Source organism: Anguilla anguilla, chromosome 5, assembly GCF_013347855.1.
Source record: "Anguilla anguilla isolate fAngAng1 chromosome 5, fAngAng1.pri, whole genome shotgun sequence".
NCBI lineage: Eukaryota > Metazoa > Chordata > Actinopteri > Anguilliformes > Anguillidae > Anguilla > Anguilla anguilla.
Window position 1 is genome coordinate 20,067,643 of NC_049205.1, and position 16,924 is coordinate 20,084,566.

At 45.3% G+C, this 16,924-nt stretch overlaps 1 protein-coding gene across 3 annotated transcripts in view; it reads right to left on the reverse strand.

Annotated features, from left to right (window-relative positions):
• LOC118227403 (multiple epidermal growth factor-like domains protein 11) overlaps nt 1-16,924 on the reverse strand; it is a 120,032-nt gene that overhangs the window by 20,652 nt on the left and 82,456 nt on the right. For all 3 annotated transcript variants that reach the window (XM_035417816.1, XM_035417815.1, XM_035417817.1), the window contains exons 8-13: nt 16,319-16,455; nt 14,929-15,141; nt 14,363-14,537; nt 7,025-7,145; nt 5,082-5,245; nt 4,672-4,774 (exon numbers count right to left, since the gene is read on the reverse strand). In XM_035417816.1, coding sequence (XP_035273707.1) covers nt 4,672-4,774; nt 5,082-5,245; nt 7,025-7,145; nt 14,363-14,537; nt 14,929-15,141; nt 16,319-16,455 — 913 coding nt within the window. The remainder of the gene's footprint in view (nt 1-4,671; nt 4,775-5,081; nt 5,246-7,024; nt 7,146-14,362; nt 14,538-14,928; nt 15,142-16,318; nt 16,456-16,924) is intronic.

The following is a 16,924-nucleotide window of genomic DNA, read 5'->3' on the forward strand; positions in this document are numbered from 1 at the left end:
TAAGGCTCAGTGATGTGTGGTAAGAGCACAGCGCTCATGCTAGAAGATTCCAGCACAGAAAAATGTTTTAACTGCGGGTTGTCTGATGTGCTAGGACAGCGTGTTCATTAAGTCCCAGACATAAGCTCCTCTACCATTCTCTTTCAGCTGTGCGTGCATATGTGTGTAAGTGTGTGTGTGCGTGCGTGTGTGTGTGTGTGCGTGTGTGTGTGTGTGCGTGCATATGTGTGTGTGTGTGTGTAAACATACAAAGCATGTGTGTGTGTGTGTGAGAACATACAAAGAGAGAAAAAAGAGAGACAGAGACAGAAAGAGAGGTGCTACACTGGAGATTTTAAGAAGGGGATGCTTGCAGTCTGTCCAGCAAAATCTGCATCTTCATTAACAACACCAAGCACAGTCACACAGACCAACATGAACATATGCATTCACTACTGGACACAACAGCACGCACCGACACACACACACACACATATGCACACGCTCACGCGCACACACACGCACACACACACACACACACATACATACACGCACACACACACACACACACACACATACATACACATGTACATGCTGACACGCACGCAGCCCTGTGGTCTGGAAATAGCATCCTGGTCTCTCTGCCTGGATCTCATTTGGAATTTCTTTTGACAGAAAACTTCAGAGTGCAGAGCTGCCATTAAAGTGGAGCCACCAGATTCCTTTCAATTAAACCTGAGGGAAATTCAGCTGTCTGGGCATCTAACGTCTAACGCATGAGTATTATTGTGTGTGGGTGTGCAGGTGTGTGCGTGTATGTGTGCATGTGTGTGTGTGTGTGCGTGTGTGTGTGCATGTATGCGTATATGTGTGTGTGTGTGCGCGTATATGTGTGTGTGTGCGCGTGTGCGTGTATGCGTATATATGTGTGTGTGTGTGTTTGCGTATTAATACACTTGTATGTGCGTGCAAGTTTGTGTGTACGTGTATATGTGTGAGAACGTACACGTACTGCCCTCATGGCCCTTACAGTAGACGCCTCTGCTCCTGTGATGTTAACAACTCTAGTCCTCTGTCAGGAGCTTTGTTTTGCTTTTACAGGAAGGGGAAAGTTAATTTGCGCTCGAGCCTGCGTCTGAGCTGGAATGAGAACACAAACACGCCGCCGCGCTGATCTCTCCGCTGGCTGCTCTGTCTGTTCTGCACCCACCACCCGCTCCATGGGCGACAGCCAAAAGCCCACGCAGCATATATTTAACTGTGAGAGTCTGAATAGATAAAAATGTAAAGGAAATAAAAAAGAGGGGGGAAAAATAATATTTGACTGTACTTCTGCATTATTGGCACATATTTGATTCCCTGTGTGTGAAGACAAAACCAAAAGAAAGTTTTCCCCAAAGCGGGGAGGAGGGCGTGGTGCCCGAGGATGAGAAAGCAGATCGGAGCCCCCTCAGCAGGAATCCTGAGGTCAAGCTGGCACGTGAGCCTGGTTAGAGTCAGCAGCTCCATCTGGATGGTTCACAGCCAGCGGTGGTCATACCCAGCGCTGTCCCTGTTCTGCTTCCTGTACCCGCAACACACACTATACATACTGAACACACACACACACAAACACACGCACGCGCAGAACACATACACACACACACACACACATACACACGCACCTATGCACAGAACACACACACGTGCACGCCACACATACACACACACGTGCACACGCACGGAACACGCACACATACCCCACACACACATACGCACGCGCACACACACTCACGCATTCGCCCCGCTCCACGGGACCCCTAGTGGCTCAATTACAGCCGACAGATGGCCCGAACCTGCCCAGTATTCAGAGCGAGACCCCCCTTCACCCCCCCCCCCCCCCCCCCCAACTCCCCTCATTCTCCTCCTCCCTCCCACACCCCACGGGCCACGCCTGCACCTAATTAAACCCCTCCATTCCGCCGGAATAAAAGCCCTCCTTCGCCCCCTGGGGGCTCCTGCCGGTACCGCGCTCCTCTGGCCCCAGCCCGCCCGTGACCTTTCCCGCTAACCACCCACCCCCCCCTCCCCTCCTCAGTACTCGCGCTCCCCTGTCCCTCCATTATGCATTCACTTACCACCGTGCCGCACTGCTCCAGCACGGAATTTAATCCAACTCACCCTTCCTGTGACATTCACAACTTCTGCCGCTCCGCTCTGTCTATCTTTCTCTCTCTCCCTCTCCGCTCCGTGTGTTTTATCATTTATTTATTCCTTTATGTATTTATGTTGGCGGGTGCTGCTATCCGGGGGTGACTTCTGGACCAGGAGGATTTACGGCATAATTACTGGGGCTTGCTCTCTCGCGGACAGATGACCAGGTTGCGACTGCGACCGGTGGTTTCCACCACCACGCACTGTGACCATGCATTGTGTGTCAGTATCAGTGTCAATTCTTTAACATCGTTGTGGGTGTCTCAGTGTCAGTGTCAGTATTTTAACATCATTGTGAGTGTCTCAGTGTCAGTGTCAGTACTTTAACATCATTGTGAGTGTCTCAGTGTCAGTGTCAGTACTTTAACATCATTGTGAGTGTCTCAGTGTCAGTGTCAGTACTTTAACATCATTGTGAGTGTCTCAGTGTCAGTGTCAGTACTCTAACATTGTTGTTAGTGTCTCAGTGTCAGTGTCAGTACTTTAACATCGTTGTGGGTGTCTCAGTGTCAGTGTCAGTATTTTAATATCATTGTGAGTGTCTCAGTGTCAGTGTCAGTACTTTAACATCATTGTGAGTGTCTCAGTGTCAGTGTCAGTACTTTAACATCATTGTGAGTGTCTCAGTGTCAGTGCCAGTAATTTAACTTTGTTGTGGGTGTCTCAGTGTCCGTACTTTAACATCACTGTCCAGTGACTCAGTTTCAGTGCTTTCACATTGTTGTGGGTGCCTTAGTGTGGGCATCTTAGTGTCAATGTCAGTACTTTAACAGTGTTGTGAGTGTCTCAGTGTCAGTGTCAGTACTTTAACATCGTTGTGAGTGTCTCAGTGTCAGTGTCAGTACTTTAACATCGTTGTTAGTGTCTCAGTGTCAGTGTCAGTACTTTAACATCGTTGTGAGTGTCTCAGTGTCAGTGTCAGTACTTTAACATCGTTGTTAGTGTCTCAGTGTCAGTGTCAGTACTTTAACATCGTTGTGAGTGTCTCAGTGTCAGTGTCAGTACTTTAACATCGTTGTTAGTGTCTCAGTGTCAGTGTCAGTACTTTAACATCGTTGTGAGTGTCTCAGTGTCAGTGTCAGTACTTTAACATCATTGTGCGTGTCTCAGTGTCAGTGTCAGTGCTTTAACATCATTGTGAGTGTCTCAGTGTCAGTGTCAGTGTCAGTACTTTAACATTGTTGTGAGTGTCTCAGTGTCAGTGTCAGTACTTTAACATCGTTGTGGGTGTCTCAGTGTCAGTGTCAGTATTTTAACATCATTGTGAGTGTCTCAGTGTCAGTGTCAGTACTTTAACATCGTTGTGAGTGTCTCAGTGTCAGTGTCAGTGTCAGTACTTTAACATTGTTGTGAGTGTCTCAGTGTCAGTGTCAGTGCTTTAACATTGTTGTGAGTGTCTCAGTGTCAGTGTCAGTACTCTAACATTGTTGTGAGTGTCTCAGTGTCAGTGTCAGTGCTTTAACATCATTGTGAGTGTCTCAGTGTCAGTGTCAGTGCTTTAACATCGTTGTGAGTGTCTCAGTGTCAGTGTCAGTACTTTAACATCGTTGTTAGTGTCTCAGTGTCAGTGTCAGTACTTTAACATCGTTGTGAGTGTCTCAGTGTCAGTGTCAGTACTTTAACATCGTTGTTAGTGTCTCAGTGTCAGTGTCAGTACTTTAACATCGTTGTGAGTGTCTCAGTGTCAGTGTCAGTACTTTAACATCGTTGTTAGTGTCTCAGTGTCAGTGTCAGTACTTTAACATCGTTGTGAGTGTCTCAGTGTCAGTGTCAGTACTTTAACATCATTGTGCGTGTCTCAGTGTCAGTGTCAGTGCTTTAACATCATTGTGAGTGTCTCAGTGTCAGTGTCAGTGTCAGTACTTTAACATTGTTGTGAGTGTCTCAGTGTCAGTGTCAGTACTTTAACATCGTTGTGGGTGTCTCAGTGTCAGTGTCAGTATTTTAACATCATTGTGAGTGTCTCAGTGTCAGTGTCAGTACTTTAACATCGTTGTGAGTGTCTCAGTGTCAGTGTCAGTGTCAGTACTTTAACATTGTTGTGAGTGTCTCAGTGTCAGTGTCAGTGCTTTAACATTGTTGTGAGTGTCTCAGTGTCAGTGTCAGTACTCTAACATTGTTGTGAGTGTCTCAGTGTCAGTGTCAGTGCTTTAACATCATTGTGAGTGTCTCAGTGTCAGTGTCAGTGCTTTAACATCGTTGTGAGTGTCTCAGTGTCAGTGTCAGTGCTTTAACATCATTGTGAGTGTCTCAGTGTCAGTGTCAGTGCTTTAACATCATTGTGAGTGTCTCAGTGTCAGTACTTTAACATCGTTCTGAGTGCCTCAGTGTCAGTGTCTCAGTGTCAGTACTTTAACATCATTGTGAGTGTCTCAGTGTCAGTGTCAGTGCTTTAACATCGTTCTGAGTGCCTCAGTGTCAGTGTCTCAGTGTCAGTACTTTAACGTCATTGTGAGTGTCTCAGTGCGGGTGTCTCAGTGTCTGTGTCCCAGCACTCACCAGTCCAGCCAGCAAGACAGCGGCATTGCCCGCTCACAGGGTCACAGCCGTCGGCATGGTCACAGTCACAGTGCTGCTGACAATCCAGCCCGTAAGTGCCATCCTATCAACAACACCACCAGCACACGCTCAACACATTGTAACCTCTTCTGCTGTAAAATATACCACTTGGGGCACAGTCTTGCCCATGATGGATGCACCATGCAGGATATAAGTACAGTATCATCACCAATTTAATACCAATGCCAATATTCAAATTTAGAAATATTCCAAAGCAAAAACATGCCTGTATGCTAAAAGAGAAATGAATGTCGATCAGTGTTCAGGAAAAAGATTCATATCAGGAGAGGGAAATGGGTAAAAGGTGAGAGGTCAGAGGGCAGGGGTCACCGGAGGATCAGAGGACTCACAGGACAGGGAGTGTCACAGAGGTCACCCCTCCACCCAGCGGAGCAGGTGCAGGACCCGTCCATGGGGTCACAGGCTGCCTCGTTGGCGCAGGCGCAGGACTGGTTACACCCCAAACCCCAAAGTCCACCGGAGCATGGGACACTGCAGTCCACACCCTGCCAGCCTGGAGCACAGCGAGAACAGACACGGTCAATAACCTGGGCTATAGAGAGAGATCATGGTAGAGAGACAGATCATGGTCAATAAACTGGGCTATAGAGAGAGATCATGGTCAATACACTGGGTTACAGAGAGAGATCATGGTCAATAAACTGGGTTATAGAGAAAGATCATGGTCAATAAACTGGGCTATAGAGAGAGATCATGGTCAATAAACTGGGTTATAGAGAAAGATCATGGTCAATAAATTGGGCTATAGAGAAAGATCATGGTCAATAACTGGGGTAGAGAGACAGATCATGGTCAATAAACTGGGCTATAGAGAAAGATCATGGCCAATATACTGGGGTAGAGAGACAGATCATGGTCAATAAACTGGGCTATAGAGAGAGATCATGGTCAATAAACTGAGCTATAGAGAAAGATCATGGCCAATAACCTGGGGTAGAGAGACAGATCATGGTCAATAAAGTGGGCTATAGAGAGAAACAACATGGTCAATAACCTCGGGTAAGGAGATTACACATGGTCAATAACATGGGGTAGGGAGAAAGAATACATTAACCTTGGGTGGTCAATATCTTTGGGTATATCTTGGGGTATGGAGAGAGAACATGGTAAATAACCTGAGGTATGGAGACAGAATGCGGTCGTTAACCTCGAGTACAGAGACAGAACATGGTCAATAACATTGGGTACATGGAGAGAATATGGTCAATGACGTCAATACTCTGGGGTACAGAGAGAGAACACGGTCAATAATCTGGGTTAGAGAGTGAACACGGTCAGTAACCTGCCGTGTAATAAAAGATAACACTTGAGCATTGCTATTCCATCACTTGCACAGTACGGCACAGAACCTGTTCCATATTATAAACACTGACATCTGGAGCAATGTCTCAGCCATACTGATGAGAGATTTTAAATCAAGGATGGAATCTGCGCTGTCGGTATAGATTTATTTTTACTGTTTGATATTCCAACATATGTAAAAAAGGTGAAATAATGATAGCGCCATCAATTCTAGCTGTCTGAGCCTCTGCTCTCACGCTGAACTCCAGCCTCTTCCTCATAACACAGCTGGAGGAATTAGCTCACTAAATCAATAAAAAAGTTAAAAGGTCCAAAGAAAAAAAAAAACATGTGGTTTTTTTGGTGGAGTTGAGTCCATGGCAATCAGCATTACCACTGAGATTTCAGTGAGTTTCAATTATGAATGGAGTTTTGATTAAAAACCGGATTCTAATGAAGGGGAAAGCACATTTTGCACATAAGTACACCACACTGTACCACCCCATTCCTGTGAATGGGATCCACTGCCCATAGCAAAGCTACTTTCACACTGGTGAAAGTAAACCACATGTAACCAGCTTGGTCTGCTTGACAGACCCAGCCTTTAAAGCCAGAATATCTACGTCATTAAACAGTATATTTATTAAAAAAGCATGGCTGACAGCTGGCGTTCAGACCAGCTGGGGGAGGTACGTGTGTGTGTATGTGTGTGTGCATATATATATATACACACACACACACACAAACACACACATACACATTTATAAGACTAAAGCAATGAAGGTGTCAAAAGTCATGCTCTCCACATATTGAAAAAGACCTCATAAGAGCTGCAATTGGCTGGGACACCCAGTTCATTTTGAGGATGGGTGATTGACGGGTCAGGCCAGCATCAGGTGCTTCACTTGATTCAGAGGAAAGTGTGAATGTGTTATTCTGAGGCGGAGGGGGGGAGACTTCGGGGGGACAGGAGCGACGGGTCGGGGCTTACCTTCCCTGCAGATACAGGCTCCGTCGTGAGGAGAGCACCCGATGTCGTTTCGGCAGACGCAGGTGCTGGAACAGTTCGTCCCGTATAGTCCAGGAGGACAAATCAGAGAGCAGTGTTCTCCCTGTCCAAGAGCCAAGGAGGGAATCCATCAGTCAGACAACCGCATAATTACATCGCTGTTTAATTATGTATAACAATTACGTATCATTGAAATTCATGAACACACAGTTTGCAGGTCTCATAGGACAGAGAACCTCTATGCTGTAGCCTGTGCTCTTCTCTGACACTTGAAATGTCTGAAAATGTTTGTTTTGCAGTCCCTTCATGGGCTGTCATTGGAGATTTGACTGCTGAAGCTTAAGTTCTGAGTGTTTGCCTGTGTGTGTGTGTGTGTGTGTGTGTGTGTGTGGGATTCTACCACAGGGTTTGTGTAAATGCCTCTAGCACCTTAGAGAGTGACTCTGTGAGTGACTTAGTGTGTAACTCCGTTTAGTGAGTGTGCGAGTACTGTATGTTACTGCCAAATTGGATGCGTCTAAAGGTGCGTACAATAATAAGGAGAACAAACAGTTCTAACAGTAGCTGCACTCTGGGCCCAGCCTCCCCTTCAGTGTGGTTTCACTGGAGTTTATCCCTTTCTAATACACTCATCTCTCTTATAACACAGCACGCCTATATTACACCCAGTCTTCCAAATGCACAGCTCACCCCCATTACACACACCCCACGCTCACTGCTCTGTCCATGCCTCTCATCCTCTGGGGAGTGCTAATAAGTGACTGTGACCATCCCTGGCCGCCTTTGACTGACAGCTCCCCAAGTCCACTTTCACCATCAAGATTCCAGAAAATTCCATACGCTCACCCGTCCCCCCTCACCCCCTTTTCTCCCGCACGCCTCTGCTCCCCAGAGTTCAGGTGTCAATGCTGAGTTCTGATGATTTCATTACCACTTCTCAGCTGGCTTTAAAAAACGGGGGGGGGGGGGGGGGGGGCAGGGGACATTCTGCTCCAGGACTCTGGGGGGGAGGGGGGGGTACACCTTGCATCTCAGAGCGAGTATTCTTTCTACTTCCCTATCCCACCCCCACCCACTCACACGCTCACTACCGCCCCCTCCCCCCACCACCACCACCCCCCCACCCACCCACCATACCCACATAAAAGCCGCCTCCGCAAATGAAAATTTCATCACTCAGCTGCAGTCCCCTTTGTTCTGATCAAAATCAGGGTCCTCAGAGCGCTAACGATGGCGAGTCTCTCCCTGCTGTCAGAATAAAATAAAGGAGCTAACTCAGCACTTGAGTGAGTGGGACGATCACCGCGTTTGTAAGCCAGCTTGTGGTGCTGCACTCTGTACAATTTCAGAGAGCGAGAGAGAGGGGGGGGGGGGAAGAGAGCTACTTCCCTCATAAAAACCCTGCGTGTGGCCTTGCGTTAAAAAATAAACAGAATAACTCCTCCTATAATATTTTTATAGGACTGCTGCAAATTGCGCATGTCTACTCTTCTATTTCGAACGGGTGTTGAGAACATGCAAGCATGCACCGCGCACACACACACACACACACACACGTACACCTACGCAGGCCTGCACAAACACACACACACACACACACTCATCACCTACAGGTTATAGGTCTGATTCTCAGGTAGAACATTACAATGTCACTCTCAAAGTAATCAAGCCAAACCTGTTTTGCTTCAGTACTTTGCAATTTATGGAACTGCTTTGTGAATGGTATTGTCTATTGTCTTATTGTGATGTTTGTGTGTACTTTGTGTATTTTATACTGATATTCAGTCATTGATATATGTGCACAGTCACGTCAAAATAAGCGTACACGGTCTTTCAAACTCTATGCTTTTATGTTAGGATATAACTAACCTTCATGTAGTCCTCACAGTCTTAACAGTATGTAATTTGTAACCTCATTTGACAAATCAGACAAAACAAATTTTACATCATTGTTTATTCAGCCAAAAATAAGCAAATATTTAAGCCTTCTGTAAGGACACCCCTGATTCAATAGCTTGTACAACCCTCTTCAGCAACAATGAACTTAAGCAACCCTTTTCTGTATGAGCTCATTAGTCTCTTATATTGCACTGGAGGAATTCTGGCCCCCTCCTCCTTACAAAACTACTTCAGCTCATTTGAGATATTTGAGGGCATTCAATTATGCATGGGTTGGAGGTTGGGCCTTGGCTTGGTCATTCCATAAGCCTGATTATTTTCTATTTCAGCCATTCAGTCATAGATTTACTGGTGTGTGCTTAGAATCATTGCCCCATTGCATGATCCACTTTTGGCCAAGCTTTAGCTGTCAATCGCACATTTTCTTGGGGTAGGGAAATTCCTGGTGAAATCAATGACTGTGAGGCATCCAGGTCCTGTGGCTGAAAGACAGCCCCAAATAATCACCACTCCACCACCATGCTTGATGTTTGTAAAGAGGTTCTTGTGGAGATATGAGGAGCATGGTTTTCATGTACTGTAACATGGTATTGTGCATTATGACCAAGCAACTCCACTTTCGTCTCGTCTGTCCAGAGGACAGTGCTCCACAAGCCTTTGGTTCATCCTTTTAAATTTTGCTAATTTTGCTGTTCTTTTTGAAGAGAATCAGTTTTCTCTTGCTTACTCTTACATAACATCCATACTTGTTCAGTATTTTCCTAATGGTGGAGTCAGAAAGTGTAACATTTACTGTGGTCTGTGGATCTTTGGATTTAGCTTTATGGTTCTTTGCGATTTCTTGGAGCATCTGATCTTGGGATACCCAATCCTGGGTAGATCGCAAAATGTCTTGAATGTTCTCCACTTGTAAATGATGTTTCTAACTGTGGACTGGGGGGATTTCGTACCGTTCTGGAATGGCTTTACGCGTATAACCCTTTCTTGGATGTCACAGATATCCTTCGTCCTTGAAATGCCGTGTTTACACAAACCTGAATTCTCCAGACCAATCTGTCAAAGTTTATGCTTTTATATACAGGTGGTAGCACATCCTGCTGATCAGCTAATCGCGTGCACTTGATTAGCAGCAGCTGGTTCCAATTACCATCCATCTTAAACGATATGTAAGCAGACATGGCATCTGCATGTTGGCTTATTTTTGATTGAATAAGTAATGACAAAGTGAAAGTCGTGTGAGTCACATGAGGTTAGATTTATCTACGGTTATGTACGGTTACTTGATGAGGACTAGAAAAGAGTTAGTTATGTCCTAATATATAACCCCATAGAATTGAAAGAGAGTGTCCTTTCTTTTTCACATCACTGTATAATTTTCCCCTACCCAGGGACTGCAGAAGAAAGTTTGCCTCGGCTGAACCTGGTACAATACGTCAAATGGTAACATTTATATTAAACACCATACGTCATACACAGAATGAGCTCATTAAATTACGTGAAAGTGAAAGTAAAAAGTTTCCAGCTGTACTGAATCATACTTATAAGAATGCAAGCATGACCCCACCATGAGGACATTGGTGTAAAATGAATAAACATGGCGGGGCCAAAGAGAACATCAGAGCAGAGGAAACATTGAAGAAACGGTGGCACCACTTTGATGAAATCCTCATTATATGAGGGACAGATGTCTTCTTCGCAAGAGCATTTGTACCCATTACACCCCATCTGGGCCACACCCATCTGGGGGCAATGGGGTTAAGGTGGAACCAGAGGGAAGGGCCAGGTTTTCATGAATTGCACAGTCCAGACCACACCTGTTGCTGGTGGCAGAGCCAGTTGGCGGGGGTGAAAGGAATACCAATTAAATCCAGTTTGAGCCACTCCCATGCGGGAGGAGGAGCCTGGAGAGGGGTATGGCCGAGAATCCACCTGTCCATTTCCTGTTTCGCTCTCGTTACAATTTGGAGCCGGATTAATTAGATAGGAGCGGTCTCTACCTCTCTGACAGAACATTGATCAGGCCCTCTCCTACAGATATGCAAACAGAATCTGCTAATTAAACATCCGCCACACATCCTACACCGCTAGGTCTTTTAATTGCCTCTGCTGCTGAACCAGCTATTTAATATTCATGAAGCTTGATAAAAAAAAAAGTGCTAAAGAGAAAGATATGATCGTTACTCCTAATGTAACAAATGAGGTCTTGGCAGAGCCCCCCCCCCCCCCCCCCCCCACCAACAAAAAAAATGGTTGAAAAAGTAAAATTGACACAAAAAATTCACTGTGTCAATCAAGACGCAGTGAGAGTCCTCAGAGGTGACAGGAAATGCTTCAGTCCTTTACACTCTAATCACTGTTATACACCAACAACAAAATCAGGGCCGCCGCAGGGGGGGCTCCGAGACCCGGTATTGATCACAGCGGTCTCTGGTGCGCGTATGACTGTTTAGGAAAAGAAAAACAAAAAAGACTTCATCACTCTGTCTCCTTCCCAAGAAACAAACCGTGTTCCTTGTCCAATTAGCGGAGCTATTTCCAGTGTTGTTCTCTTGAGTGCCCAGTCGGTTCTGAGAACTTTGCCTCTCTCTATTTCCGTCTCCTCAGAGTACAAGTACAGAGGAGCGCCAGGCATGATGGGAAAGTTTGGGTCCGAGTCACTGGGGTCCCAAGGGCTCAGGGTTCAAGACAAACACCCGCCCACACACGCAGAAACACACACACACACACACACATGCAGAAACATACACACACACCCATCCACACACAGAAACACACACACCGACCCACCCACCCACACACGCAGAAACACACACACACACACACACACACACACACCCAGAAACACACACACACACCCATCCACACACAGAAACACACACACACACCCAACTACCCACACACAGAAACACACACACCCACCAACCCACACACACAGAAACATGCACACACACACACACACACACACACACACACGCAGAAACACACACACACACACACAAACACCCATCCACACACACAGAAACACACACACACACACCCACCCACACACACACACAGAAACACACACACGCCCACTCACCCACACATACACAGACACACACACGCACACACATCCGCTGGTGTTTCACCCTTTTGCATCACACTGGACCTTAGACAACGCCAGGACATGAGAGTGGGCAGTCACACATTTCTGGTGATACATAACAGTGATGCTGCTCTGTTTCACCTTATATTCCAGGTACTGCATGATTATCCATGTGCATTTATGGGGATTTTGAGTTGCATTTATGAAAATGTCTTAATTAAAAAGTAATACTATTCTAACATAATTCAATATTAACAGTATGTTGTAGCATAGGAATTAAATATTTTCAGCTGAAAGTTAATCAGACTGTAAGATACAGTATTTAGTAAATGCATCTTCATTAAGAAAAAATTAGCTCTTATACTACATAGTTTCAGTGTAACTGTAAGTTTGCTCTTTGTTTCGGTGTTTCGATATGCACATTCCAAGAGAAGTGATGGTAACTGAAACTTAACATTTCCGCATTTACACAATCTTGTCAAGTGTCCACTGTGAGAACCCACCAAGTGGAACATGGAGGCAGCGTTTTGCCTCATAGCTTTTCAGATTTCAGCTCCACTGCAGAAAGCCCCTTCGATTTAGGATCTCAGCCCTCAAATCAGATTTTTTATTTTAGTTATTTTTCTATCTTTCGTGCCCAACATGGTGCTGAGCATGTCTAATTCCCACCCTAATTTGGAATGGTCAATTGTCTGCAACTGCAGCCACGCTCATGCGCAAATTTGGTCCACTGTCGATTCAGGAGAGTATATACATCTGCGCTTCTCCTCCAAAATACAACGTGGTGTCACCAGCGGTTTCTTTTCACTTCACAGACTACAGCTAAGCTCATATAGAGTGGAGTCAGAGGAAGACCTTTCAGATGCGGCTTTAGCATGCAGTCCACGGGTGCCTGATCGACCAGCAGGGGTTGCTAGATAGTGATGAAATACAGACCCCAAACCGACTGAACCCTCCCATACCCTGGGTGACACACTCACCAATGGTGATTCCGAGAATATTTATTTATTCATTGCTCTCATTGAATTCCACTGTAGACAAAAATATAATTTGTCCAAAAAGCCATCAGGCACACTTAATGGTTAATACATAACATTTACGTGTGTCTGATGACTTTAAGTGTGGGGGGTTATTAACAAGAACTGGATGGTCTGAGAAAAAAATATGTATATATTTTTCAAACCAAAAATGAATAATCCCTCCACCAAAAAAAAAGGAAATATATCATTCAAAATACAAAAGAAAGCATAGGAACAAAAAAGTGCATAAATGTGTGGACATCACACCTGCTACACAGGAGTGCCTGCTTAGGAACTGGACTGCACAATTCACTGCAATGGCTGCAAGAGCCTCAACTCATTGCCCCCAGGCTTCTTACAATCATTTGCACAAAGTGATTTGTATCGTAGTACGGACCTGTGCTCTAACAGCAGACATCAATTACACCTGCAGCAATGAAGCAATTCACCATCCCCTCCATCTTTCACACTCCACTGCTTTCCCAAACCGACGGAATAATCTCCGGAGCTTGTATATTGCATTCACTGCCATTTACTTTTTCCACTAATAACTCGAGGAGTGTACATAACCTTTATCAAGACATTTCCAATGGAAGGCGTGAACAATCCCTGTGTGAGTTTACAGCTTTATGAAGGAAAGCCTGTCGAAATGTTGGAAGAAGAAAGGCCGGTATTAACCTGCTCTTGCCAAGGTTTAAACATTTTACTCAAGAGGAACGAAAACAATTCATTGAGAAAACCCTGCCAAAACTGTGAGTCTCTTCATGGAAAAAAAAGAAAACATTTCACTTCAACAGAATTATGTGTCACATTTTTAAAGTTCAGACCTTTAATTACTTTGTTGCTCAACATCGATTTGTTCTGTGTGACCTAATTTAAATACAAAGTGCGTCTCTTTAACTGAGCGCTTTAATAAACGCTGAAGCCATTGTGATTTAATTGAGAGAGAAGGGATAATTCAGGTTGGAGTGTTCGTGATCTCATTAAGGGTGCTGAGATTAGCAAAGTCAAAGATACAGGTGAATAAGGACTTCAGAGATAATAGCAAAAACAAAGTTTGTGACAACCTGATTTTTCAAGGAAGAGGTCATATTGTCACGGGAGCTGCAGTAGGGATGATCACTTAACCATTGTTGAGATACAACTGAGATGACTTCATGTGCACAGCTCAAAAACATCATGAAGACTAACCCCCCCACCCCCACCACGCTACTTCACATCATTAGTAACACTGACTGTCAGACTGTAAGATGGCAGGACCACAAGTCTCCCCCCCTCAGCCCAGATAAACTGACCACGACCAATGGCGACACTGACCATGAACCCAGGTGCGCAGATGCAGGCTCCTGTGAAGCTGTTGCAGTCCGCCCTGTTGGCGCAGTTGCACGGCTGACTGCAGCCTTCGCCATAGTAACCGGAGGGGCAGGTCTCGTTGCAGTACAGCCCCGCCCAGCCTGCTGCACAGGTGCACTCACCCGACAGCGGGTGGCAGCTGGGAACACAAGAGAAAGAGGGGAGGGAAGGAGGGAAATGTGAGGAGATAAACTGAGAGCAATGCTGTACTTGAGTGCAGGTGTACCCTGGTGTGTTGTTGTAGCTGAGTGTTGAAGTCTCTGATTGCTGCTGTATCTGAGCATCTTGCTGTACTCAAGAGTTGCAGTATCTGAGTGTAGGTATACCTGAGGGCAATACTGTATCTGAGTGCAGGTAATACCTGAAAAAAATGCTGTACCTGAGCGTAGGTACACCTGAGGACAATGCTGTAGCTGAGTGCAGGTTCACCTGAGAGAAGTGCTGCACCCGACTGTAATGTTGTACCTAAGAATCCTACTGTATCTGACTGTAGGTGTATCTTACGACAGTGCACCTGAGTGTTGCTGTACCTGAGGGTGTTGCTGGCATTACAGGGGCAGTATTTGTCGCAGATGAGGCCATACAGCCCATTTGGGCAGAACCGGTCCTGGCAGTTGGCCCCTTTGAAGCCTGTGTCACACACGCATGCTCCGTTGACATGGTAACATGTAGCACCGTTCTGGCAGTCGCATTTCTTTGCACACTGTGGGCCATAGGTGCCAACTGGGCACTCCTCCTGGCACCTGGGTGATATGAAACAATAAATCTCACCTGGACGAAACCAGACTGACAGATAATACATGTAAGGGTAAGACTACAACACCCAGAACACACTGGTTTCAGCACAGCTGTGCTGGTGACAAGGCTCATTAGAGCTTGAGTGAGTACTATGCACAGATATACATAAATTCATGAACACACGCACACATGCACAAACACACGCACACACGCACACACACAAACACACACACACACACACACACCACACACCACACAGTTAGACATTTGAGGCCCAAGACAGACCTGTGGGTGCTGTCCAAGGTGACTCAGAGGTCATTAATTATAATGGATGTAATTACAGTGCAGATATGCTGACAAGCAAAGACACTTATGGGGGAATTTTAGTTGAATACGCTGTCCAGGCAGAGCATCAATCTCAAATGCCCAACAAAGTCATTAAGAGCCAGACAAATGGCTCAATTAAATAATAGAATGAACTTGTCATGTTTTGCGTTTAAATGGCTTTGATCTTATTGAGGAAGACTTGCATTATTACTTGGAGTAGGGGGTATAACACAATCTCAGCGTAATTTCTCCTTCACCAAGAAAATTAATGTGGCCAATATTACAAGAAAGCAGAGCCTAATTCATGAACCATTTCTATCTCTGAGGCACTTGCTGTACGGGAAAAACTGCAAATCCCGGTCTCCTCTGTCACTGACATGGAGAGAAATCCATCTTGGGTTTAATTTGGATCATAATAAAACTGATACTTGGTGGGAACTCATTATCTAAACAGATAACTGTGATATAAAGAGTGAGATAAATTTGTTTGAATATGAGAATATGAGAAAGGGGGGTATGTACACAGGCTGGCAGACAGTCAAAGAGCTTTAACGCCACATTAAAGTAATCATGTGCATTTCAAATTCAGAAATGTACAAATCACTTAACATTTTCGTAATGCATTACAATAACCAAAAATGTTTGTGGTTAATAGTTCTGCCCGTATTTTTCCATCTTTGTCATTTATGGCAAAACATAAGGCTAACTAAGATCTTGGAGTATTACAGAAACCTCACTAACAACATAAACTGAACTGTTTATCCTGAGTGAGTGAGTGTGTGAGTGTGGGGGTGAGTAGCTTAGTGAATGAATGAGTGATTGAGTGAATGGTAGAGCCAGTGAGCGATGGTGTACCTTTCCCCGGTGTACCCTGCCGCGCACTGGCACTGGCCGCTGATGTGGTCACACAGCCCGCTGTTGCGGCACGGGCATTCCTGGGTGCAGTTGATGCCAAACCTGCCAAACGGGCACGGCTGGGCACAGACTGAGCCCTGAGGACAGAACAGAGCCAGGGAGAGGGACAGCTGAGAGGTCTGGGAATACTGTAAGGAGTAACAGTGCAGCACCCACTTAAACAATACAAGTGAATAAGTATTGCTCTTTAGTGCAACCTAGTGGTGAAATAAGGTACTGATGTTCCTTTAGAGGGAGCCCTGTGGTAGGTGAGTTAAGGGGGGAAATAAGTAATTCACTGGACAGTTTGTATTAGCCAGAGATGTCAAGTCTTATATGAATTGGGCTAGTGTGGGTGCAGGTTTTTGTTTTAGACCAGCACTATTGCACCCGATTCAACAAATTAAATAATTAATTTTAACAATATTGCCAAATGTTGGGAGAAACAAAGTTTGGCAACCCTATAAGATTCTGGAATGCGTCCTTGTCAGTAGTCGCAATCAGATGACGACCCCTGCCAACAATGTTGATGCCCAGGGCTCCTTCCCCCGTTACAGTAACATTCAG